The following is a 26,337-nucleotide window of genomic DNA, read 5'->3' as shown; positions in this document are numbered from 1 at the left end:
GCCAGTGCTGCCCTGGTATTTATTGCATGCCTGTGGGCGACTTGGGGCGCTCCTCCTCCGACCCACGGTGTTTTGACTGTGGCAGGTCTTGTGGGCAGGTATAACGGGCCAAGCAGCACTTATGCACTGGCTGCGCTCGCTTCTTTGCGAGATTTATTTGGGCGGATGGTAACTTCCTCGGCCACGGCTGGGTTCGTGGAGCCGTGGCGCGTGGCCGGGGGCGGTGGTGGCGCTCGGTGGCGCTCGGCGGCGGCGGGGCTCGCTGGGCTCGCGGGGCTCGGGCCGGCTCGCGGCGCCGTCAGGCAGTCAGTCGGCGAGCGCGGCGGCGGCGGCAGCGGCGGCGAGGGGCGCGGCGAGGGGCGGCCGCTCCCATATATGGCGCAGGCGCCGCCCCCCGACGTCACCCTCTGACAGCGCCGCTCCCGGGGGCTTCGAGTTTTGGCTCCCGGGAAAGGGTCCATTCCTCGGGGAGAGAGGGCTGAGTTTTGTGCGCCTCCGTCCGCTGCGCGCGCCGCTCCAGGCCCCGCCGCGCCCCGCCTGCGCCCGGGACTGCGCCGCGGCACTCACTGCCCCGTTTATTTGTCTTTGGAGCAGGCGGGCCGCGCCAGAAGCGGGCGATCCCGCAGTGTCCTGCAGCCGCGGACGCCGCCTGGCTAGGATGACACCACGTTGAGCGCGCCTGCAAACAACAACAACAACAAGCGCCGCCGCGGCCACCGTGTCCACCGCGCCCTGCTCCTCCGAAGCGTCGCGTCGCCACCGGTGCAGCCCGCCCGCGTCCCCGGCCGTCCGCAGCGCCCGGCCGCCGGTGTATGCCGCGCCTGCCCGGGACGGGCTGAAGCCGGCGGCGGGCCGCACCGCAGGCGCCGAGCAGGGCCAGGGCGGCCAGGGCAGCCTCCTGCCGCCGAGCCCCGAGCGCCGCCGACCGCGGACGCGCTTTCGGCCGGGAGTCGCGGCCGCCGCCAGCAGTGTTCATGTTTGGGATTCAGGAGAATATTCCGCGCGGGGGGACGACCATGAAGGAGGAGCCGCTGGGCAGCGGCATGAACCCGGTGCGCTCGTGGATGCACACGGCAGGCGTGGTGGACGCCAACACGGCCGCCCAGAGGTACGTACCGGCCGCCCCCGCGCGCCTTGGCCCCGGCCCGGCCCGGCCCCCTCCTCCGGCCAGCGCCGCGCTGCTCACCGGGCCGCTGTCCCTTTCCTCCTGCAGCGGCGTGGGGCTGGCGCGGGCGCACTTCGAGAAGCAGCCTCCTTCCAACCTCCGGAAATCCAATTTCTTCCACTTCGTGCTGGCGCTCTACGACAGGCAGGGGCAGCCGGTGGAGATCGAAAGGACCGCTTTTGTGGACTTTGTGGAGAAAGAGAAAGTAAGTGTACACCGGCGATCGCACCCTCCCTCTCCAGGAGTAGGGGGCAGTCGGTGCCCGCGCATGGGGTCCGAGTGCCCCCCTCGGCGGCGGGAGCGCTCCGCCTGGCGACCCCGCCGCCACGTGCGGTCGCACAGGCCCCGCCAAGGGCCGAGCAACTTCTCTGTGCCCTCGGACTCACTGGGGGCGAGGGGGAACGCTGGGCTTGCGGCAGGAAAAGTGACATCACCGCGTAGCTGCGAGCCAGGAATCCTGCCTGCAGCGTGTGAGGCCGAGGGGCCTCGGTCCTGGAGGGGGACCGAGCGCGGTGACCGCGCCAGACGCGGCCACGCTAAATGCAATTATTTATCGTTGCTTTCAGGAGCCGAACAACGAGAAAACCAACAATGGCATTCACTATAAGCTGCAGCTACTGTATAGCAATGGTGAGTACCGCTGCTTGCTGACTGCCCTTTTGCCCTGAGCGCTGGCTCTCCCTTCCCTCGATGGTTCCAGGACATAAAGATTTTGAGATTAAAATGACATGGGTGTAAACACGAAATCTTCTCATGGCATAGAAGGAAAACAAAACATAAACGATCGATAAGTCGATGGCACTTCACATGATTAACCGGTGGGGCTTGAAGTAGAAAGTAAAAGGAGGATCGATAAGGGCTCCTGCAGAACAGCACTTTTAAGTGACTTTTTTCAGTTTTGCAAATTAATGTTAATTATTGGGATGAGGGTAGCTCCCATAAGCCGAGCATAACTTACTTCCTGTGCACGGTTTAGAAAGGAAAGGACCCTGGAGAGTCCAAAGGAGTCCAGACTCTGTTTCTATAGGTGCACTCTCTTTTCGAAAAATAAATGACCATATGGGCCCAGAGCTGCACTCTTGGCCTACTCTCTGCTAAGCAGACTTCTTACACCTTCAAATGCGAACCGAAAGAGTCCCGGGACTTTTAATTAAGAAAAGAAAACAGTGAGAAGCGACTGGGGTTTTCTGTTTCCCTCCCAATATTGTAGGGATTGCCTTAAAGTGGTCCCAGGCACTGGCTTGCCCAGGCCCGGGCGTCTCTCCTGAGGTTCAGGCTAAAAGCTCGCTGAGAGTTTGTCTGCTTTTTTCCCCTCACAGGCGTCAGAACAGAGCAGGATCTGTATGTCCGCCTCATAGATTCAATGACCAAACAGGTGAGAAAGTTTCCGCCTCTCTCCTCATTGTGTTTTCCTTTCTGCTGAGCTAAGGTTGTCCTGGGGCTGAGAGAGCAGACTGACAAATGGATCTCCTGTATTTGTTTTTCATTTCGCTTCCTTGACATGCTAATGAGAATTCCATATTTATTGGAATAAATGGAGCGGTTGCTACAATAGTTTATGCTGTCATTAAAACAGGACATATATGCTTTATTAAATGACTTGCGATTGGAATCAAACTCTGTCTTAATTAATTATGGTAATTAATATTTGACAGAAAAATTCCAAGACCCCCTTGTTTATTTTTAAACGCCTCTTTCTCTGCTTGAAAACCATTTCATGGGGTTCCGACCCCTCCCCTCAACAAAGACAACTGACTGTCCCAAAGCTCATCGAGTTAGACTGGCTTAGTTATCTTCCCTCCTCTTTTCTAGTGCCATGCTCTGGTAACACGAGCCGTGTATTTGGATTTAAAAGTTAAATGTGCTGGGGTGAAAAGTCACCTTGTTCCCCTCTAGTCCGTCTTCACCTCTCAGCCCCCCATCTCCATAATTCAAAGTCTGAGCTCCAGGGGTCACTCAAACCCATCCACTGCTCTGCGCTCTCTCTCACCCTCTGTCATACCTTGTAAATAACATAATTACAAGCAGTTCCTTATTAAATTATTTAACCTGTCTTGGTCAACTTTTCGGATGATAACTATTGGCTATCAGTAATGTGATTAACTGCAGAAAGATGTCTCATTGCTTTTTGAGGGTGTCCAGTCTCTGGCTGCTAATGTTGTACTGGGTGATGTGTTACTGTTTTTAAGGACATTGTTTCCACTTTCTTAAACTAGAGTGTTGGGCGTATGCATATAGAATTTCTAAATTAAGCACACCCTGCACTGACTGCTTTAGAATGGAGGATATACTTGTACCCTGCAGGGTCACAGTAGAAATGAAAGTAGTCTCTTCATTTTTGGTGCTAACTTTCGGTATTATGAACCAAGTGGGAAAGAGCTTCCTGCAGTCCGGCACACACGCCTCCCATTCTCTGAGCACATTTTGCACATTTTTATTTCTCTTTGAAAAAAGTTTGTCCTTACCTAGGCAGCCAGAGCATGAGGTTTTAATGTCTGCAGCCGCAGAGCTGTGTGGTTTTCTCCTGGAGCAAAGATCTGGCAGGTAAACGTGTTTTTCTGACACAGACTGTGGTGTGCCCTTTTGCCAGCCTCGCACCGATTCACAGAGAAGCTCTGGAAGTCGGCTGCTGTTTGTCAGCGGGCTTTTATTTCCTTTGTATGTCGGGCGAAAGGTTTTGAGAATCGCTGTAGTCTAATTAGGAGGTTTTTTGCAGGCGCTGCTAAGTTTCTGTGCCTCAAGTACGGGGGAAGCAGGAGGCTTCGTTTAAAGTACACTTTTATTGTTCATTTAGCCTAGTACCTTTGCAGTCTACATGGTGCAGAAAATAAAGGCATTTAATCTCCTCACTGACGGGGATGGAGGGGGGGAGAAGTAAAGAAATAGCCCAGTAACTGATCAAAGAGTCAATGGCGCTGAACCGACAGTTTATGGATTTCTGTTTGTGCTACAAAATAAAAAATAAATCAAATATAAATACGGGGATCATCGGAGGACAAGCCATTCTTTCAGAAGTACTGGTGTCGCCAAGGCCGCTAGCCCAGCAGCCCCAGGCGGCTCATTGGCCTGTGGTGACTCCCACAATTTCTGTGGTTCCGAGCGGGCCGAGCTCCAGGCCGCGGACCGAGGCTTGCGGAGACTCTTCCCTCTTCCCAGGAAGCCAGTCCCCGGACGCCTAGCAGAAAGGGCTTTGTCCGCCTGGAAGTGCAGGAAAGTGCCGGAGGAGGTTGGAAGTAATTTCCAGAGAATTTCCAGGGGGTGTGGGGGGGCGGGAACTGCGGAGAGGGCAGCCCTCCCCTCGGAGGAATTTTCTGCCCGGAACCTGCGGCTGGCGGCCCCCGCCTCCTGCCCCTCCCCCAGTGGCCTTTTCTCCTCTTCTTTGGGCGAGGCGGGCGGCGGCGGCGAGGGCGGCCGAGCCGGGGCTCCCGGCGGCGGAGCCGGGCTGGGCGCCGGCGTGAGCGCACCTAGGGCTTCGCACCATCTGGCGGAGCCTCTGCTCAAAACCCACCCGAGCGTGCGCGCAGACACTGCCTTTTTACCCGAGGAAAAAAAAATCATTGTTAGCACTTTGAAAATAAACACCAGATTGGCCATTAGCACTTTTCTTTCTAAATATCATCGGGCGAGAAGCACGTGGCCGCGCGGGCAGGGGCGCCCCCCGGGCCCGGGCCCTCCCGCGGGCCGCCAGCTCCCTGGCGTGGCACGAGCACGTGCGACCGCCGTGCACAGCTTCCTGCTGTCCGAGGACCACGTAGCCTGTCTCCGGCCTCTGCTCGGGCTGGGGGGGGTGGGGGGGGAGTCTGTGTGTGTGTGTGTGTGTGTGTGTGTGCTCGCGGCCGGCAGGGCGCAGGGCTGGCGGCTGGCGTGCCCTGCCTGGGCAGCGCCTCGTGGCGCAACGAGGGCTGCCCCTGCGCCCGGCGTCCTCCCGGCGTCTGTAGTCGCAGCGCACTCTGATCAACTTCTTCCGACAGAGCGATCGGGCCTTCGTATAAGACAATGGCCAGCAGACGACGCCAGGTTGAGGTGGCCCAGGCGCCAGGAGCCGGCTGGGAGGCTGCGCGCCCTCGCTGGCTGTGCCCTGGTCTCGGCAGGCCCTGCCTCGCCCTCCCCGCAGCCCTCCAGAGCTCAGGCCCGGGGTGCGCCCGTGGGAAGAGCTGGGAAGGCGGGCAGAGCGAAGCATCCCCGCGACTGACTTAAGTGGCGGGGTGGGAGGGTGGCCCGGTGTGCCTGTCGCCTCCCCTCGGGGGGTTGGACACCTGCCACCCCCGGAGGCCTGAGGCGCCCGAGGTGGTGTGGCGCCCAAGCGGTAGGCACTGCGTGACCCCTGTCTCTGCTTGTCCCCCACGCAGGCCATCGTGTATGAAGGCCAGGACAAGAATCCGGAGATGTGCCGCGTGCTGCTGACCCACGAGATCATGTGCAGGTGAGCCCCCGGGAGGCGGGCGGCTGCGGCGCCAGCCAACTAAGGGGATGCGAGCCGCGCTCGCCGGCGCCGGCCACCCCGCCCAACAGAGGGAGAGAGAGGGCGTCCATTGAAACCTAGCAGGCCGGAGGAGGCCCCAAACCGGCTCAGAGCAGTGTCTGGCCTCATTTTTCCATCATTTTCCGCTGCTCAGCAGAGCATATTAATATGTTGACCGTGTCGAGAGAGAGAGAGAGAGAGAGAGAGAGAGAGAGAGAGAGAGAGAGAGAGAGAGAGAGAGAGAACAGACCAGACCAGGGGATGCATCTGTCCTCGCTCAGGAGTCAGAGTTCACTGGGACTCATTTGAGTACTTCCTTCTCCGACGCTCGCATCCTGAGACGTACAATTGTCTGTTATTGATAAAAAAGGAAAGCCTTTTGTACTTATTACAGAGCTCGTGTATGTGAGAATTGGATTGTGATTCTGTCAGTTAACCTCTTCCCTAGAGCAGCGATGCATCGTTCATATTGTTGTTAGATAGCGTGCCGTTACTTGAGATCTCTGTCAGAAGAGCAATTTCCCACCTGTTTTTTTTCTAACTACCACAAGAGTTTCGCCCCTACATGGCGAATAAAAACGCATCATTGACTTTGTATGTGTGGCATGTGAAATATAGTTGCAAGGAATAATAAGAAAAGGTTGTGCAGGCTTGCAGCCTACAGTAGCAGGCCCCATACTCTGAGGGGCATACTCTCCTCGGCTATGGTGCCTGTTGCCTGAATGCCACTTCTGAGCAGAGGTATTGTTACAGCACCAATATACAAAAGCTGACTTTTCCTCATATCAGGTAATAAATATAAATTACAACCAATAAAGTGGAATTTCTTTATTATCCACTTCTGCATGTACGGCAATTAACATAGAAAGCGCACAGATGTGATTTAAGCTCTAAGTGGAAGACTGTAGACTTTCTTTAATCACTTTAGCTGTCAGCTTTAAAAGGCTTTATATACTTTGCCTACCATATGGTGTTAATTTAGCTAATTTAGACATGTAACCATTATACAAGTATGCTTTTTTAAAATGCGAGAAGCATAACATTTTTGTTTCGTTTCTGCTTTAATTAAAGTTTCAATAACAGAGTTAAGGTAGGCTTAAAGAAGCGACAATAGGAGTTTGTGATAGATTGATGCACGCCTTTGTGCTTATAATTAATAAATGCCCCAAAGAAATATTGGTTAGAGGTGGCATCTTGCATCTTTTCCAGAAATAACAGCTTGACAATTGGAGGTAAACAAAGGCTGAGACTGTGAAAAGTTATTCCCCAGCCTCCAGCCTTTTCTCCTCAGCTCATTGCAAAGACAAACACCAACAGCATGTTTTCTGCATTTTAGCATTATAATTTGTATAGGAGCTCTGGCTACCCTGCTAGTAATAGTAGATGTGTTTAACTCTGCTCCTTCTGGTAGAAAGTTACAAGAGAAGTTTAAGGGAAGAACGCATGAACTCACTCACTAGGTTGAAGTGTGTCAAGCTGCCCAAGTAGGAAAACTATAAATATAAATATTTTCTGACTCCTACTGCTTCAGGGTCAGACTTTGAAAAAAATTATAAGTTGGACAGAGAAAGCTGAGCTTCATACTGAAACCCATGTTTACAATTGCCCCACAGCCGGTGCTGTGACAAGAAGAGTTGTGGCAATAGAAACGAGACACCCTCAGACCCTGTAATCATTGACAGGTAAGGATGACTTCTTTATTTTCAAAACAAAACGGTAGCAACCAGCCAGACTCTCTTTCCTGCTTGGTTTCCAGTGTCTCCTTAGCTTTGAGGCGGGTGCTGGGCTCATCTTGTGCACTGCACCATTTGTCCGTGTGTGTTATCATGCACAGGTGGGTTGACGTGGAAACCCGGTGGCTCGCTCTGTGGGGATTCAGTAATTGCTTGCGAGTTGTCAAGGGAAGCGGTTTCATCTGCCACTGCTCTCACTGTGAGGAGCACTTTATGCCTAGAGAGTCTCTGGCTTTAAACCCAGAGATATGTCATAAAATGCTTTCTGCTAATTTGTTAACAAGTATTTCATTTTTTTATTATTATTATTATTTTTACCTTGGATGGTAGTTGAAGTTGAAGCTTGGGTGGTGGCATTCTTGCAATCATCGCCCAGTGGTAGAATGAATTTAATCTGCTCTCAATTAGTTGCAAAATGTCTCCTAATTTTTTTCCAATTGTGGCTGTCGTTTTATGTCAAGTAGCAAATATGTAACTAACAAACCAAAGTTGTTATAATTGAAACTAATTACACATGCTGGTTACATTTCCAACATTAATTTCCATAACTAGATTAGCTATATGCATTCTTTAGGTTTGCTGTTTCTCATCTTGCCATTTATCATGTTCCTTGGGCACCGTGGCATCCTTTTAAGATACCAATCATTAGTCCTAATGGTGCTAATGTGCACTTGGCATTGCCTTAGTGGAAAGAACAAAAACACTGCCACCTTCCCCTCCTGACTCACCCAGGCTATTCTGAGAAGGAGAGAAGATTTCTTTCTTTCTCAACAATGGGGAGCAGCAAGGGGCCCAGTGTGTGATTGACTGCAGATTTTGAAATTGGTACCCAAATCGAATAAATGTTAGATGTGTATATATGACACCAGTTTTGTGAGGCAGAGGTTTAGACTGTTTTGAAGAGGGGTTGAGTTTCAACAGCTTTCATTACAAAGTTATCTTTTGATCATGAACTTTGCTGTCCAGGGTCTGAAAAATTAAACCCGGAAAACCCCACGAGTTAAGCCTAAAGAAGTCTGAGGCACCGGTGGGGAGCATTGCTAATGTTTAACTAGCTGGAATAGCTGTTTGCTTAGTGGAGAATGTTCGGTATCTGACAGAAGGGACAGCTCTCTTATTAGTAATCAAATAGGGCTGACCAGTTGTGGCCGTCACTCAGGCAGTTGAGAACAAGTTCAACACTTTATGAAGCCGGAGCTACAGAAATCAATGTAATTGTATTTGTTTCAGTGTTGTGGCTGTGGGAGTCATACAGCTTCGGGTTGTTGTCCTGTGATGGAACTCATTTTATTTTATTTTATTATTACTCTGGATGGGGTAGAAGTGTACAAAACAGCCATTGGAGTCTTGTCTGGGTGGAATATGCTTGAGAGGCAGCTACACTAGCCCTTAATATAACCCTGTGAAAGATGCTTCATCTTTCCAGTGATATTTGGAGATTTTAAATGTGGTTTGTTTTAACATCATGGCTTAAAAAATATGCCATGATCGAGAGGCCATGTTGGTTTGACTCACATTTTAGACACTTGAGTCTCCCTTCAAAAGCACTTTGGATTTCTTCATTTTCAATCACTTATTGAACACTGATAGTGAATAACACCCAATGACTCAGTTTTTAATCTCATGAGGGGCAGCACTTTCCTCCAATATACAGAATTTACTCTTCAATTCTCTTCTAAGGGGTGTGTGTGTCTCTTGTTTATATTTGTTTAATTAAAATATATGCAAAGATCATTCACACCTTTATAACCTACAAGAAGTATGTGATCATTGATATTCTAGAAGCACAAGGGGAAGGGAGAAATGTAAAAACATTTGGTTAATGGGTTTACCATGTTTATTTGAATAAGGAGGATTGAAGCTCCATTTACGCCTGGCATAAATGCTTTGGAGGTCTTAATTATTGATGAAAAATCTGCTCTGCTACTAAATTCAAAGATATGACAATTTTATAGGAATTTTAATCACCTTCCATGTTAAGGATTTTAAGGTAAGGATAGTTTTATGTACTGACAAATACGATGTACATTTTTAGCATTCTTAAGAGAGCTGTCACTTGTAATGACAAAATACTATTAGCATTTTGTTGCTTGCTGTAAATCCCTGTGAAATGATTGTGGTATTGGCACTATCTCCAGTTTAAGGCATATTTCTAGAGGAGGAAAAATGAATTTAGTGTTTGCTAGGACAGCTTGTGTTAATCAAAGAGAGAGGCTCATCTTCAGCAGGCGATCTCTTTGGAGCAATGTGGTCATTTGCAACAGAGATCTGTCTTGTTTCATAGTGATGATCATTTCTGTAGGGCGTGGACTGCCTCTGAAAATTAGTTGCTCCTGTTGAGTTTTTAGCCTGGCTTTCCCCTTGAGGATTGCAGAATCAAATGTCCCATCAGATCTGTGAGTTTACAGGTCCTCACCAGCCCTCTTGTCACTTGGTTAGTTGGCTTAAGAATTCTATCCAGTGTACTTCACTGGCTCCTTATGGCCTTTGGATACATTTAGCAGGTTCTGACCAGATAAAGCATATTTGTCCTGAGGATATAAACCAATAATTCCAACCTGAATTGAGATCAATGGGCCCATATTTGCTCCAACCCACACCAAGCTCTTCCACACGTTGAAACCGCTTTGTGTGTTATGAGAACAGGGAAGGGAGCTCCCCTGCTCTGGCAGGGTAATCACATTCTATAGGCCCTGATGCCTTAAATCAATTAATTACACAATTTAGTTTAGTTATCTTTCAGAAGTATTAGATACTTACAAATGGCAAGGAAGACACTTCAAAGTAAGGGGTGGGTGGGTAGTGAGGATGTCCCTCATTAGAAATCTTTTCTTTTATTGTGGAGCTTTTCCTTACGTGGACTGTTTCCCTCCACTTAAAACACTGTTGGAGAAACAATTTTTTTTTTATAGTTCTATGTATTTAAAATAATATAGCAACTTACCAAGTTGAGCAGGACTATAACATTGTAAAGTGAGAGATGACACAGGAACAGCTCTCTACATGAATTGACCTACAAAGAGGCTTACCTCCTCATACCACACACGCACGCGCACACACACACACACACACACACACACACACACACACACACGGCCAGGCACAACCACAGTCACTTCACGTATGCAAGTGTGTATATGCAAATACAAACACAGTCACATATACATGCATGAATTTTTATGGTGTTGCTGAGAAGGAGGGGAGTATTATTTTCCTCATGAAATAATGTTTTCTGGGAAAACACAAAAGCAGATGGTCTTCATTAGGAACACCCATTGTCCACATATCCCAAATATGAGCAGATAAATCTCTCCTGTTTCACCCGTACATTCCAAGGGCTGCAAGTGATTACAGGATGTCGGCATAGCTGCTAAACCAAAACCACACTTGGGCTCACATTATTCGCCTGTGCCATCCGGGTCTGTTTCCTCGGGAGCTCTGGAAATGCCTGGGGAAGGCACATCAGCTTACCTTCCCCTTCCTCAGTCAGCCTGAGAGCACTGAGACACAGAGTCCAACAGAGTCCAACTGTTGCAGCCTGTGGAAGACGCAGGAGCAGGGCAGTGCGGCTGCCCACTCGGGCTGGCTGCACACCGTGGGCTGTGTGCAAGTGAGAGCACGCTCTGCAGGACAGTTCCAGATGGCACTGTCTCTGGCGTCCTGCTCGCTGGCATCTCTGCAGCAGGCAGTGCCCCCTCCCCAATAAATCTGGCATTAGTCTATAGAGTTTGGGAGACTTATCATTCCAAGTCTGTCCTACTTTCCTGTCTGCGAGCCAGACATCTGTTTATCCTATTTTCTTTCTTACAGAGTTTGGAATGGCTGTAGTTTTTCTTTTTTGGGGGGGAGGGGGGTGCATGAAGTTTTGTCATATTTAACAGCTGTTACAGAATTTCAGCCCCATGGGCTCTGAAAATACTTTTCAGCTGACCTCAGATTTTTATACATAATTGACATTGGGTTGTAGAAAAACATTATTTGCTTAACCTCTCATTGTCTGCGATTTCACACCGTCTCTGGTCGGAGGGTGTAAGTACCAGCAATTTTAGCTCTGTGCTCTCTCTCAGCCCTCCAAAGCCTCACTTTGCTTCATCTGTGTGTTTTAAGTTTACTACACCTTTAAAGTGATTGCAGAACGGTAGCCCAAAAGGACTGAAGGTTTTCTCTTTCTTTTTTCTTCCCTTCTCTCTCTCTCCTCTCTCTCCTTTTTTTTTTTTTTTTTTTTTAGTCAACAGTGTTTCCTTTCACTTCCTGTCACAAAGGTCAAAGAGAGTCGACCTTTGCTGGCAGTCCTGCCTGCTGAATTATTCATGGGATTGACTTTTTGTCAGTGCACACAGTTGTGCTCTGGGACAATTTATTCATTTACCTCATTTAAAGCTCCTTTCTGCACCTGTTCAAGTATTAATATCATGTAATTTGGGCCTAATGCCGATTTTGCTGAACACTCATTATATTTTTTATTAGCTATATTTCCAAACGATTATGTATGATTATTACCAAGCCTTGCAAACAGCACCGGGTTATTCCCCAGCCCCTTACATCTTCTTGTCAGGTTGTTTTTAGAAGCCGGGTGGATAAACATTTGACCAGTCCCGATGTTTTTATTCCTACTCCATCTCCAAGCAGAGAACTTAAAGCTCCCTCCCTCATGGCCTTGCACGCGCGTGATTAAATCCAACTCGGCGAAGCTGTACAAATGCCAGCGTTTATAAGGTCAACGCTTTTGTTAAAAATGCTATGTAAATGAGGATCTGCAAAAAGGGACATTAAATAAAATTAAATTCATTGTCTTCTTTAATGTCATTTACATTTTGGCTAAGCCTCGGCCTGTCAAGGAGGATTTTAAAAATAATTTTAATTACACATCATTTAGGGAACCCAAGGTTTTCTATTCAGTAGCATTTGGATAACCCACAGAATGGAGACCGTTTGTTAACTTCTGAAATGACGGATTGTCATTCTGTATGCATAATACAGCAAGAACAGCATAGTTTGCCGTTAATTTCTCCTTCTCAGTTTTCTTGAAAGTGAATATAATTATCATCAAATAGGCCTCGAGACCCTGGAGTCCTCTTCTTGGCCTTGGCTGCGAAGCTGAGACACTCTTTGGTTCTGGGTCTGTTTTAATACATGGGGACTTTAGAGAAGGGAAAATATTGGCTAGAAATTTGGCAATATTAAAATGCACTTCGGATGAATGGAGTGGCTACAAAGACTCTGATTCTGGTTGGCACCAGCCCCATTTGGCTCGGCCAGGCTCAGGTGTGAATGGCTGTTTTATTCCCTGGTATGCCAACGGAGAGAGGCAAAAAGTTCACCATGTTCATTCATCCTTTAATTTTTTTTTTCATAAACTTCTGAAAATAAACAGAAAAGGAAGAGCAGCTTAAGAGAGTCACAGTGACACGCTCTCATTTAGAGGAGGCAGCACTGGGAACAGTGCCCACTTTGTGTGCGTGCTTCTGAGCCCACCACCCTGCCACAACTGTGCATCAGGCATGCCGCATCTTTGTATAAGCCAGTGCTGTGTGTCACAGTGAGTAGGGCATCGGGGCCAGCATCAGGCCTAGGGTTTACATCTCTGCTCTAGGCTAAAGGATGCCTACAGAGATTTATGGCTGCCTGGGTTGGCTGGCTAAGGCCTACAGGGTGACCAGGCCAGACGGGTGTAGAATTGGGTTGGAAAACAAGCCACAGGCCCGCAGTGACTTCCGCAGCACTCTTAACCAGCTCAGATTCTCATCAGCTCTTACAAGGGCTGAAGCTGTATGGTGCTGCCTGCTAGGGGCAGGCAGAGGCAGGCAGCTGGTTGCTATGAAAATGCAGGGCTGGAGGGAGGGGCTGGAAGCAGGGCTGTCAGAAGCTATACTCCAGGAGGGATGTTGACGCAGACCATCCCGCGCCTCTGCGGCAGCCTTATCAGGTGAAGAGCAAAGATATAGCCAGTGCCTGTAATCGTGTTAGGATGGCATGGACGAATTGGATTACCGTATGGAAAGCCGTCCAAACTCCGAGTTCTGTTACGCATGCTTACAGGAAGCAAATAATTACGCTCTGTGCACCAGAAGATAATTGGGGCTGGCCAGAGGCCTTCTCGTGACGCTGGAGAACGCAGGAGAAGCTGGCCTCATGGAAGCATGGGGGACATACACAGGGAGGAGGAGGGCGATCTTCCCCAGATCTAGGTGGCTGAAGTTGATGCTATAATTTTCGGTTACTTTTCAAAGATGGTGAATAATTTATCAGAATTCAAACTCACAGTAGCAACGGGAGGCATGTTGGAGGAGATAAAAATTCCAGGCTCTAATGATGGAGATTGTCGTGGCAGACAGGAAGTGATTGACAAGTGGGGGTACAGGAAGTGAGAACTCGAGGAGCTTAACCTGTACTTGGCAGAGCTGCCTTAGCTTGCACTCCGAGAAAATGAAAACCATTCACCCGTCCGCTCCTGACTGCTTGCCAGAACACACGTTCCTCTTGTTTGTTTATCTTAGTAGCAAATCTCTCCAAAATGTTTGTGGTTAAAACTCTATATAATGAGACATTATGCTGGCATTATGAATACTTTAAAATAAAAATAGGGCTATCATTTAGAAAAATAAGTGGAGGGATTTTATGGGTTAAGGGTTTTCTTGTATTTTATAAGCGTCTCGAACTTGGGGGGGGGTAACTAATGTTCATTGCATCCTTGAAGCTCGACAACGCTCTCTAAAATGCTTTATTCCAAGAACAGTCCGTCGCATCTGTCAAAATGGTAAATGCTGTAAATTTGCCAAGCAACTGGATGAAGATCACTATGTTTATGGGCATGGGCATAGGGGAACTCTGACTGCAGAGTTGTATCACTTCTTGCTGTTGTATCACTTCTTGCTCCTACTCTGTAAAAAGAAAGAAAACCAACCCCTGCCCATCTGTAACTCCTTCACTGAAGGTTACTCAGTTAGAAAATGCTCAAGATCTAGGAAGGGTCTATGGGTAGCGAGCATCTCTGAATGCAGCAGGGCCATACCGAGTGCCTTCCCGGTAATTCACTAGGAAATGAGTTTACCATGTGCAGAAAGGAAGGGGCTCCGGTGGTGTTGTTGCAGGACACAGAGCCCAGGCCTCACTAGCGGAAGAAGTCGGCTCCAGCATGTCTCTGCTGGAGGACTGAGGAGCTGCTGCACATCTGGGAGGAGGCCTCCTTTGCCCAACAGGCAGCTCTAGCCCTGCCCCACCTCTACCCCTCACTCCCACCCCCCTGCTTGTAATTCCTAGCTCTTTCTCTCAGCAGAAAGCCCCAAGGGCAGGGTGCTATGTTAAAGCGACACAACCAGACACAACTTTGGCAGTGTTCAGGGATCTCAAAACATTTGCTCTCCTGATGACGAATTTACAAAGTGGGAAGTTACTCTTCACTTGGGAGGCTGGCCCTGTGCATGCAGGCTTCTGTGAGGGCAGGATGGCTTCTTTTCTGGGGCTTTTCACCAAGAGTCCAAATTGTATACATGTGTTCAGAAGTGATGCTCTAGACTCTGGTAAAACAGGTCGAGCCTGGGCCTGGTCAGTCCCCCTGAGGGCGACACATGTGCAGTACCAGCCTGAGATTTGATTACAGCCCTAGATGGGTGTCTCACCTTCCTTGGGAGAAGGAACTAGTAGGTCATCCAACTTTGACAAGGGCTAGGGTCTGTCATCAGGAACAGGATGACTATAGCCCAGTGGAAAGGGTGCCACTGCCAACCAAGTCAGCTTGATATTTCTGGTTCTGCAGTCAGAGACAGTCCCTTCTCTGGCTTGAGGACAAGCTTTCTCTTTGAGCATCCTTCAAGGTTGCCAAAACGCTCATTGCCAGAGGTATAGTAGCTGGGGAATCTAAGAACCATTTGGACAGGTAAGGCAGACAGGTGTTTTTGTCAAGTCCTTACCACTAAGAGACCTGTGTCCCTTTCTGTAGAATGCCACCCTACAGGCAGGAGGGGAGGATGGGCATCACAGGTGTGCCCAGGGCAGCAGAGACCATAGGCAGAGAGTTTGGAGCTACGTAATGTGTGCTGCCTGTCTGTGCTTCCAGACTGCTTTCCAGAGCAGTTTTAGGCTGACAGAAAACCAAACTGAAAGCATAATTTCCCTTACCATTTGGACCTGTGCTCCCTGTGTGGAGATTTTACACTAGGTATGGGGGTGGGGGTGGGGGAAGGCTGGTTACAATCCAGCTAACGTTGATATGAATTAACTAAAGTCCACAAATGACTGGAGAGTTCCCTGGGTGTTATACCTTCTGTGGAGTTTGACAAATGTCTGGTGCCATGTATCTCTCATTGTGTATCTCGCCCTGGCCTCTGTCCCATTCTGTGTCCCTCTCCCTTCCCAAACCCATGGCACTTGCCCATTTGTCCCTGGATCCCCCCTGCCCTTCAGGGATACACACTTAGGGTCATATTAAATATGTGGGTTTTGCAGACCAGCTGTTTCCAGGAGTGGCATGCCCTGGGGTTTTCCTCCTGACCTCTCATTACTGCTAATACTTTGTCATTCTTCTTTTGTCACTTTAAAAAGTTTGTTCCTTTCTTTCCAGTCTTGATGCTTCACTGTGCAGCTCTTTCATTCCTGAGCCTGTGTGTTGCCCATCAGGATGGAGAGTTGTTTGCAGGGCTCTGTGGCTTGTGTAAGCTGCATCTCCCACTTGCTACCCCCACCCCTGCCCCTTTCAAGTTCTTGGCTCCTTTACAAAAAAAATTAAAGCATTTTAACTTTATATTAAACATTTATTGAAGTGGCACAGCTCAATTTCACTTATTAGGGTTTTATTTCCTAAATAATACTGTTTGGAATATTTAAATCATGGAGGCCCATAAAAGGAGAATGATTAAATTGTTGGAAAGGCAACCACGCTGCCCCATGGCATAAAAAAGGGATGCATTCAACGTTTGGTGTTCTTGTTGGCTCTTTTGGTTTAATAAATTAAACTACAAATTTTCCTAATTGCCAAACAAAATGTTAGGCCAGCTTTAGCCATTGCTGACAGTAAAACAGAAGATAAAGCCTGCTGAGAGTTATATGTGGTATTTAATATGAGACGGAGCAGTGCTTGGGCTTTTACGGTTAAGTATGAATTCACACCAACAGCATTTGTTTCACATTAGGGAAGGTTTGTAAATCAGATCAGTGTGCTGGGACGGGGTGGCCGGGTGGCCTCTCTTCTTGATATTTGGTTGTTGGGCATGTGGCCAGAGACGGTTCCCCATCCACTTCCACATTCTCAATGAAGCGACAAGCCCCCTGACACCCGGAAGATTGGGTCAGGAAACAAGTTGGGGATTGGATTGGATGAACGGTGTGTCCCCACCATGAGAGGTCACCAGTCTGAGCTGGCCACTGGGCAGCATCCATCAGTTACCCAGACATCGGCTGCTGTGGGTCCCCGGCCAGGGGAGGCCCCAGGGAGAGAAGCAGGACCTGGGAGAGTGCTTCACGGAGAGCGGCAGTCCCTGCCATTTATTAAACGTGACAAGCGGGCTCTAAATATAACAGTTCTTTCCCCAAAGATCATTACTTTGAACAAATAATGAGTCATGCAAGTTACTACACAGCCAGGGTCCCATCCAGAGCTGGGCCTTTGTGTGCCTCAGATGCAGATCCTGCCCCCTCACCCATTCCCTATTCAAGGTCAGATTCTCTCCCACTCTACTTGGCCATTGGGCTTGTCCTGGACGCTGGTCTTCACTTTCTGGGAACCTGTCTTGTTGGTCACGATTCCTAGGAAAGCTTCACATGAAAACAAGCTTGTCTCGGGTCTGAATATCCTGACACACACACACATATGCCCTACACTTTGAAAATACTTCTTTCATGCTCCCAGGCCTCTATGTAGGCCTAACAACAACAACAACAACAACAACAACAACAACAAAAATGCAGTGGGAAGTGTGCTTGCTGGGTTCAGAGTATGTCCTGAGTAGTGGTCATGGCCCATGTTTGCTAAGACCCTTGGATAACTATTCCCAGCAATTAGAGCATCCAGACCCCTTTCCAGCACCAAACTCATTTGTCCCCATTTATTAGGCTGTGCACAGTAACTAATTTACATTGTTTCGGAGTTATGTGTTATGGTAATTTATTGCGTGTGTGGGGGTCACAGAGAGGTGACCAGTCGGCAGGGCAGATCCTTGTAAGGCGAGGAGGGGGAAACCCAGAAGGAGGAGCAGGGAAGGCATGGGGTCTGTGATTTTAAACCAGCTACAGTCTTTTTAATCACGTTTTGATTTATTCCTTGTGACGTGGCTGGCTTTACTCTTACTCTCTGTTTTTTAACAAATCAGAGCTGGAAACAGGATGCGTTTTTGTTGTTGTTGCTGTTGTTGAAGGAAATGGCAGTGATACTCTCTAACGAGTGGAGACTTTTACTAATGCCCTGAATAAAATACTTGCCAGCGGCCTCCACTAAATGTAAAAGCACTCCGCAGAGGAAACAATGTCGTCACCGCCCCGCCTCATCGTAGCAGGTTTCGTTATCAAGTTGAGGAAAAAGGCTTGTTTAGGCGAAAATAATGATCATAAATAGAGCTGTACAGTGGGGCTCAAGGTAGCAGTGACAGAGCCTGCTATCAGGACCCGCAATTCCAAGGAAATATGACTGTTCTGATCCAGGGAAGCAGTAATTATCTTTTTGTGAGGAATGTACAATGGTGTCGGATGATGAATTGATCGCAGATTGGAAGCGTGGTTCAACTGTCATGTTACAGAGATAAGAGAGAGCCGCGGGATTGCTCATTGCCTTTGCTAGTTCACAGCCAGCCAGTTTATTAGCACAAATCCCAAATGTTTAGTAAACTCATTAGGTCCCATCTAATGCTAATTTATCATCATAGGTGGAACCCTAGCAGTGAGGCCGGAGGACAGTACGGAATCCGCGTGATTTACAGAGCGTTCTGATCAATCACTTTCTCCGCACTGACCATTTTTCTTCAAACGCTTTAAAGGGTCCTGAGCGAGCCTAGGATCACACCATTCCAATTGGCCAGGGTTCTTAGAGTTATGTTCCCAAGGATGGTTATCCTGAAAGGCTAGGAAATCCTGTACAAGCTGACGTGAGGCACGGAACTGGGCTCTGGGACCCCTGTGCTGCCTTTCCTCACCCCTGGCTTCCCCTCTCCTCTCTCCCCTTCTCCCCCCTTCCTCTCTTTCCTCTCCCTCCTCTCCCTCCTCTCCCTCCTCACTCCCCTCCCTTCCTCTCTCCAACCCTCTCCTCCCATCTTCCCTTTTCCTTATACAATCTGGTCACAGAGCCGAATTCAAAGAATTTCCTTGCAAAATCAGTTTACCAAGAAATGCATCATGGTACATAAATGTCAAGTGCAGTTTATTCTAAACTTCAGACAGTGTTTTTCTTTTAAAAAATCAAGCTTTAAATGCCCAGTTCTCCTGACATTTTCGTACATATTCTATAGTGTTTTCGAAGAGGATAATAACCTTTGCTTGATCCCAGGCAACAGCTGCAAAGATAATGAAATTCTTATGATATTTCACCAGGTAAAATGTGAATTGCAGAAGAAAAGCTATTGAATTTTTATGGATCTTAATCGCATAAAATGAGATTCATGGGGCATACGTATAACTATACTCGGTGGACCAGCTGGCTGCAGTTGCAGCGAGGATTCACCGTGTGGTGTGAGGGGCGCTCCAGCCTCCACTAAGAAATGCTCCCCAAACGCTGCCTTCAGCTTGCCCTAAGAGTGATAATGAAATATGACAGAAATTTCCTTGTGCTGGATCAGTGGCAAGCGAGGTCCTCCACCACCAATATTAATTCATCTGACTTATGTTCCAGTCTTGATTTACCTTATGATTAAAAACTTCTGCAGGTCTGCTCAGCAATTGAGATCAGATCTCATCTGCAGCCCAGTGGTATTGATCCCTATTTAACATCAAGGCTCAGAATTGATTGGCATTGATTAACAATAAAAATGCTCTCCTCCATGTCCAGCCGCCAGGCCAGCATTCTGAGAGGGGGACGCTACGTCGTCCTCCTCATTGACCAATCTGAAAAGAGAAACGGCCCCACCCGCAAGTAAACAATATATTTTAATGTTATTGTAGCTGGATGCTGGACCGACACTGCAAATTGATTTTATTCTTGTTGTATGAGATAAATATCTTTAATAAAATTCTCATTTTATTTAGGATTTTACAGGAATAACTTGATTACTCAAATAGTGGTATTTTTTTCTTTTCCCATGGTGCAAAAAAAATGGATTAAAACATAAAGGCTGTAATAACGTAATCCTAGAGACAAAATGTTAATCAACTTTGAAATTGTGCACAGGATGGGAAAGTCCAGGGAGGTGGTTCACGTGTGGAGACAGCAGGAAACCCAGAAGACAATTGACTTTATAGAGCCTTTTACCCTGTCAGCTAGTGCTGTGTGACTAGACCAGCTCATGACTGCCATGTGCTTGAAGGCTAGTTCCTCTGCAGAATGCCTTAAGAACATATGGCTCCAGAGAGCTCAACCTAGCAGAGCTACTCCACAGGAGCAAAACTAGCCACCTCAAGAGGGACTGGGCCTTTGTCTCTGTTCTGTTTTTGTTGCGTCCTACAGATGCAGCCCGAGAAAAGGAGCCTCTAGCAGTTCTTGTAATTAATAGCAGAGATTTAAAAAGTGTACCGAGGAAAATATATTAGAAGAGTTTCGAACACTCTAACTTTTGATATGTTTTCTGGGAAGCCATCCTGGTTCCCAAGACCGGTTAGTAACCCCTAGCAACCCGTTAGCGCTGCATCCTTAGCATCCAAGCACGCTGGAGGCCAGGTCCAGCTGAAAGGAATTATCCAATCTCTAACATACAGAAGTTTACAGTTATATAATGATGGAGAAAACCACAAACCCCAAGGGATGTCAAATTTTAGAGATGCTTTTAAAATGAAATTATCCAGCCAAGCCTCTAAGACAACCTTCTTGTGCTTAAGACAATAACTACGGTCTGGGATTAATTTCTTTTTTGTGATAGGGCAAATCCAATTTGCTTCTTTAACTGTTGATTAAGGAATCAGTTCTACAAGGCTGTCCCCTGGAATTATTTGCTGTTTATTTGTCTGTGGAGAGCTTCTGGAATCCCCTCCAACTGGGAAGGCCAGGTCAGGCCATAATGAAGAGCTGCCTGGTGGCTCCAGGCACTCTGACTGGCCTTGTTTGTGTAGAAGAAATAGTTGGCTCTTTGAGCAGCCACTTCCTATCAGGCTTGCAAAGCAGTGCAGAGAGGATCCAAGTCCGTCTTCTCCGTAGCCTTTCTTTTTGCACTCTAAGTGGGGGGGGGGGGCACCCATTAGGAAGCAATAAATAAATAAATACCTTAAATTAGAATTTAAGGCCCTCAGAATTAGTGTCACTGTGTGATCTGGTGTCAAGAAAACCAAGGTGTTTGGCCCCTCTTCTGCATAGGGTGTACCTTCCTTCCCACTGGATGGTGCAAGAAGAGGGTCTGTTCTGTTCACCTAACATCAAATATGAGTTCACCTAACATCAAATATGAGTACCAAATGGAGTATGCATTCGGTTTTATTTAACAATGAGATTCACCAATGATTTGTAAACAGATGTGGGATATTTAAGAACTGAACATTATCTTCATCCTTGAATGTTTCTGTGTACGGGAGGTCAGGTTCAGTTTCCCCAAATTGTCCCAGGCCCCGGGTGACCCACTATGTTGGTTGTTTTCTGCCTGTTCTCTGGGATTCTATGACAGTCCTTGCAGCGAAGAGGGTGTCCTGTTAGACATATGGTGTTGTGTTCTAGGAAAGCTTGTCCTGGGGTATCTGAGGCTTGTTCCTGTTTGACTTGGTCTTTATGTGCCGAGAGCCATTTCCCCCTATGTCAGGATGAAATCTGATTTTTGGTTTAAGGGTTGGGGAGGAGGTTCATTTTCTTAGAACCATCTTACCTGGTCACCCCTGGAAGAAGACATCCATACAGTGTCAAGAGACTGCCAACTGATCCCAGGCGGGGCTGTCCCTAAGGGGAGAGTGTAATAAGTCCACTCGGAGTCTTCAGTGAGACATCTGAATGCTCACGCAGTGTAACTTTTAGTTTTGTAAAAGTTGTAGTAGAAAAATTAAAGGAAAAAAGGTAGGGGAAAAACAGACAATATGTTAGAATTTATGTTGGCCGAGTGTGTGTGGTTTCTGTGCTTGAACTAGGGGAGTTGGGCTCCCCACGGTACCTCTCTACTGGCTACAGGGGCACAAGGGTTTGGGCCACTGGTATAGAGTTTGAAGCTCCACTTTGTTACTGGTAGCTTCTCTCCTTGCCTGACTGCCAGGGCCACCTGGGATATACTGTGACAGAATCCCACATGTCCCTTCCACCCTCTGACCTCGAGGGCCCTGGAGAGAGCCGTGCTCTGCTCTCCTTTTCTTTCCCTACCTTTCTCTACTGAGCTTTATGGCCCTCATCATCAGAAGCTTGCAAGGCTGTCTCTTGCCAGCTCACTCATGTCCCTCCTCAGAGTCCCTTCTCAGGATCTGTTTCCTGGAAGCAGGTAGTGGGCCAGTGTCGAACCTCAGTTGGGGCAGCCTGACTACTTCTCTGGGCACTCTGTTCCTCCAACACTCATCAGTGGGCAGAGGTAGAGCAGAAATGAGTGCTGTCCCTAGCATATGTCCTTAAGTACTGATGCCTTGTGCTTCTGAGTAAGGGCTCTGTCCTTTCTTAGCTGTATCTTGCTGAGCACCTCTGGTGATACTTTGGTACCCTGAACTTGGTGTGTGCCACAGGCTGAGTTGAGTGATGATATTTGTTAGCCTAGCCATTCAGGTATAATGCTTTCTTTCTTAATTTAAAATATAAACATTCCCAATAGCTTGTAACCAAGTTTCTGTAAGGCATGTGGGGACCAGGCAACTTTTTCCCCTCACTAATCCCTGACACCTGGGAAGCTCTGAAGAGGTCACAGCCAGGAAGGTGACCTTGTGTAGATGGGACCTAGGGAAGTTTAAGTCCATGGGAACACAGGAGAGTCTGGTCACACCATCCAGGGAGGGAAAAGTGGTGGGTGGCCCCCAGCAGCTGTGTGACAGTTGGAGTGTGTGAGCCCTTCTTCACCTTCATGTTCCTCTTGCTACTGGATTGCCCCTTCGATAGATAGGTGGCCTTGGATGGGAAAAGTTCCAGGACTCTAAGCTAAGGAGTAAGGATATGGCTACCTCTTCTTGGTCAGTCTCCACTTCCTGGTAGGTGTAAGAGGAGGCCAGATATGGGAGCCCACCACTGAAGCCCTGTTTCCTCCATGTGCGAGGTCACAGGGTGATCACAGCTGTTAAGTGTCATCGTAAGACATGTCTGCACAACTAAGTCATAACTATTGCCATCTCCTCAAATTCAGGGCATTAAGAAGCTTGTCTCAGACTAGTCAGCGGGGAGAGGCCGCCGCTGGGATTTAAACCCAGGCTGTTGGGGTCCTTCATTCATTCATTACTCCTTTCTGCTAGGGCCCATAGTGGCCAGCAAGCTCTGTGGTTGGCCCCTGTAAGCTCTGGAGAGTGTTTTTCTCCCTTGATATCCAGGAAATGTTGGAGAGGTTTTACTCTCTCGGCCCATGAGATGGGAGGAGAAGGCTACTTGTGATGTACGGCTGTGACATGTACCCTGTGCAGGGTGCTGGGGGTGACTGTGTGCTGGTCGTGTGGTTTATGGAAGTGAGGGCATTATGTGCACATGGTGTGGCTTTGTGGATAGTGAGCAGACGCCCTGGGATATTTACATTCCTGTGAGAGTTGGGCTAGCGATCTTCAGATCTGTGAGCTTAGAGCAAGGAGATTGAGAACACTGGATATGGCAGTGCACACCTGTAATCCCAGCGCTTGGGAGGTAGGATCATAAGGAATTTAAGGTCATCCCTAACTGCGTAAGGAGTTCAGGGCTAGCCCAGGATATATATGATACCTTGCCTCAAAAACAAAAAACACAAAAGAGATCAACGATATTCTGAACATGAGTGGGGGAGCATACAGAAATACTGCTGTGTATAGGAGGAGCAGCCAAAGGGACCCCATGCTCCACCACCTCGGGACTTTTCAAGTTCTCAGAAGCTGTCTGGGATATTGTTTTTGAGTGTGGTTGTAAGGTTGATACCCCTGTCCCAGCCCTTGAAACCATTCAGAGACCACCCGGTCTCAGCTTGTGCAACACAAGTTTGCCATTGACTCAGAGCTGTCCGGCTCCACGTGGGAATTCTAATTCCATTTATCAATGAGAAGTGCTGAAAGGGTTTCAATCTGATTAAGTTCTATGACAGGAAAATTTAGAGAGGCAACATCATAATGCCGACCCCTCAGCAGAATTGAGGATGCTACAGTGGGCAGGCTGGCTCTGTCTGCAGCGCCCTCGAACTGTCTCTTCCCCTTAAGCACTAGGACCCAAGCTCACAATGCATCTAAAAAAGCCAGGTGGGGTTGTAATCGCAGCTCTGAAGAGGTAGAGATAGGTGGGCTCTTGGAGTTCCTAACCTACTTGCTGGGCTTCAGGCCAAGTGAGAGGTTGCTTCAAACAGTAAAGGTGGGTGTGGCCAGAGAGATAGTTCAGTGGTTAAGAGCACTTGCTGCCCTTATAGAGGCCTGGGGTTCAATTTGCAGCACCCACCTGGTGACTCACAACCATCTGGGACTCCAGAACCTAGGGCTTTGATCCCCTCTTCTAACCTCTCTGGGCATCGGGTATGTGCTTGATACACAGACATACACACAGGCAAAACCAATCATACGATAAAGTTAAATAAATAAAAACTAAGAATTAAAGAAAAAAAAAAAGGAGGGATGCACCTCAGGAAAGATACCCGAGGTTGTCCTCTGGATTTCTTCTGTGCATGAGCAGCCGCATGCACACATACAACACACACCAACACATACACACAGCGAAAAACATAGAAACGCAGATCCTTAAACACAACCGTAAGAATGACAGGATCTGTCCGAATCGCTCTATGCACTGCCACCACCTTTTCTCCCAAGGGTCCCTGGGGTGTCTGTTTCTAAAAGTCTCCAGGGGAAAAGCCTGTCTGAGCCTTTGGGAGCCCACCCAGTTCCTTGACTTAGGAATTGAGACAGTCCTCTAAAACTACCCTGCTCTCTGCGCAAGCCAAGAGCCTGTCTGTATTGGACCCTATCCCTTGAGGGGCACAAGTCCCTGCTGTCCACAGAGGTCATGGCCACACTTTCTGATCCTAGTGAAGATACAGGATTCCTATTCTGGGACGGTGCTATGTTTGTGAGATGGGTGACCACCGCTGATGCCTTTGCAGTTTTCAAGGACTCACTCAGCCTTTCCTTGCGTGTGATAGTTTGGTGGTTTGAAGAGTGCCTGCCTGAAATTCTGGATAGGACTGAACTGTATTCCTATAAAGTGAATTTTATGGAGTCTAGGGCATAAAGGATTCAAGAATAATTGATTCTCAGGGACATTACAGTGGCCATTCCTTACGCACAGGCGGCCCTGCTTCAGTTGGCTGCCCCCAGCTACTTGAAGCCATCTCCTTTTTTGAGCTCTGGGCAACTCTTGCTGTATTCTGTAGTCTCAGCTGCTGACATTGTCCCTAGAGACATTCCCAACCCTTCTATGTCCCTTGGGTAGTACCCACTGGGGTCATGTCCCTGGCCCATCTGGTGCAAGCAGGAGGCTTTGGGCTAGTCCTTGCCTTCCATAGACTGTCCTTAGAGGTCTGTTACCCTTAGGATAAACAATAGGGATTGAGAACTGTCATGGAATACCAGCGTGAGTCTGTGATGCTTTCTGTAATTCCATAAGTAGAATTCTATATAATTCCATAATGTAATGATTTTTGTAATTGGAATTGATGCTGCTGTTGTACACAGGCCTCTAGGACTGCACCTGCTGCCTCCTCTAGCTGGCCTCAGGCACCAGCTGCATGGTGGGGGGTGGGGTAACTTCAGGAAGTCCCTCTCCCCATAGTGGCACGGTGGTGGAGGAGGGGCTCTTAATACTGAGGAGACACTCTGAGATCTGCTTTTTATGAAGTTCCTTATCTGTGTTGCCTGTGGTTAAGTGTGGCCCTTCTTGACATCCTGGCTTCTCTCTGTTCATCTGCTCACATGCCACACCCTTTTCTCTGTTAAGCTTGTTCTTTGCCAGACATACACACAGGCGGCCAGACTCTGGGTGGATGGTCTTGACTCTATATCGCCCTCTTGGACATACTAAGACCTGTGCTGTGGGTCAGGCTGGCCCCAGATGTGTCTGCACTGATAGACCACTGGCCACCTACAGGGTTGTGCTCATGAAGGGAGGCCTTCCGGATGAATAGCTCTGGTCCAGAAACATCACTAACCGACACCTGTCAGCGCCACACTTTACTCAGGCAGCATTCTCAGCCTCACTCATTGAGAGGAGCCAAGTTGTGAGGCCAATCCCTAGGAGGGCTGGGTCAGACAGACAGGACGAGAAGCTGTCGTGCCTTCAAAGAGGTCCCTGTTAATGGGAGCTTGTCAGATATATGGCTTACAGCTGTGAGCGTATGGCTAACATTTTCGGATAAGTATGTTTAATGTACTCAGGACACTGGGACATGCTTACCCTAAAATGTCAGTCTGTTTATTTGGTTAGATTTATCACTAGGCCCTGCTGATCTAGAACACACTGGAGTGTTCCAGGATAGTCCAGAAAGTCCTAGAATATCTCATTGGCTCAGTTTTGCACAGTGAATTCTTAGATCTTTGAGACCTGGCCTGTATCTGCGTGTCCTGCTAACTTTAGATCTGTTCATGGGAGGAACACCTGAGATCTAAATGTGGAAATCCTGCCTTGGTTACATGACACCTGGCCTGGTGCCCATGGAGTGTTTAAATTTTTTTTTTTCAGTGTGCAAGATTCCCCTCTTTTAACTGGAGCATCAGGATCACAGGAGGGAATGGAAACGAGGGGGAGGGAACACTGAACTTAGACACTCCCAGCCCCACTGCTAAAGCATGCAGCTTAATAGTATGCA

The 26,337-nt window shown here is 48.1% G+C and overlaps 1 protein-coding gene across 12 annotated transcripts in view; it reads left to right on the top strand.

Moving 5' to 3' along the window:
- The first annotated feature begins 445 nt into the window (after positions 1-445).
- Ebf3 (EBF transcription factor 3) overlaps positions 446-26,337 on the top strand; it is a 118,867-nt gene continuing 92,975 nt past the window's right edge. For 5 of the 12 annotated variants that reach the window (XM_021222570.2, XM_029538399.1, XM_029538433.1 and 2 more), the window contains exons 1-6: positions 447-1,108; positions 1,214-1,370; positions 1,732-1,795; positions 2,485-2,540; positions 5,515-5,588; positions 7,241-7,309. In XM_021222570.2, coding sequence (XP_021078229.1) covers positions 975-1,108; positions 1,214-1,370; positions 1,732-1,795; positions 2,485-2,540; positions 5,515-5,588; positions 7,241-7,309 — 554 coding nt within the window. In that variant the 5' untranslated portion in view covers positions 447-974. Of the gene's footprint in view, positions 1,109-1,213; positions 1,371-1,731; positions 1,796-2,484; positions 2,541-5,514; positions 5,589-7,240; positions 7,310-26,337 lie in introns of all 12 variants that reach the window. The other 7 variants (XM_021222605.2, XM_021222588.2, XM_021222614.2 and 4 more) reach the window with 2 other exon arrangements.

The sequence above is a fragment of the Mus pahari genome, chromosome 1 (assembly GCF_900095145.1).
Source record: "Mus pahari chromosome 1, PAHARI_EIJ_v1.1, whole genome shotgun sequence".
NCBI lineage: Eukaryota > Metazoa > Chordata > Mammalia > Rodentia > Muridae > Mus > Mus pahari.
Note: the sequence above shows the minus strand (reverse complement) of the source record. Positions and strands in the feature narration are given on the sequence as shown.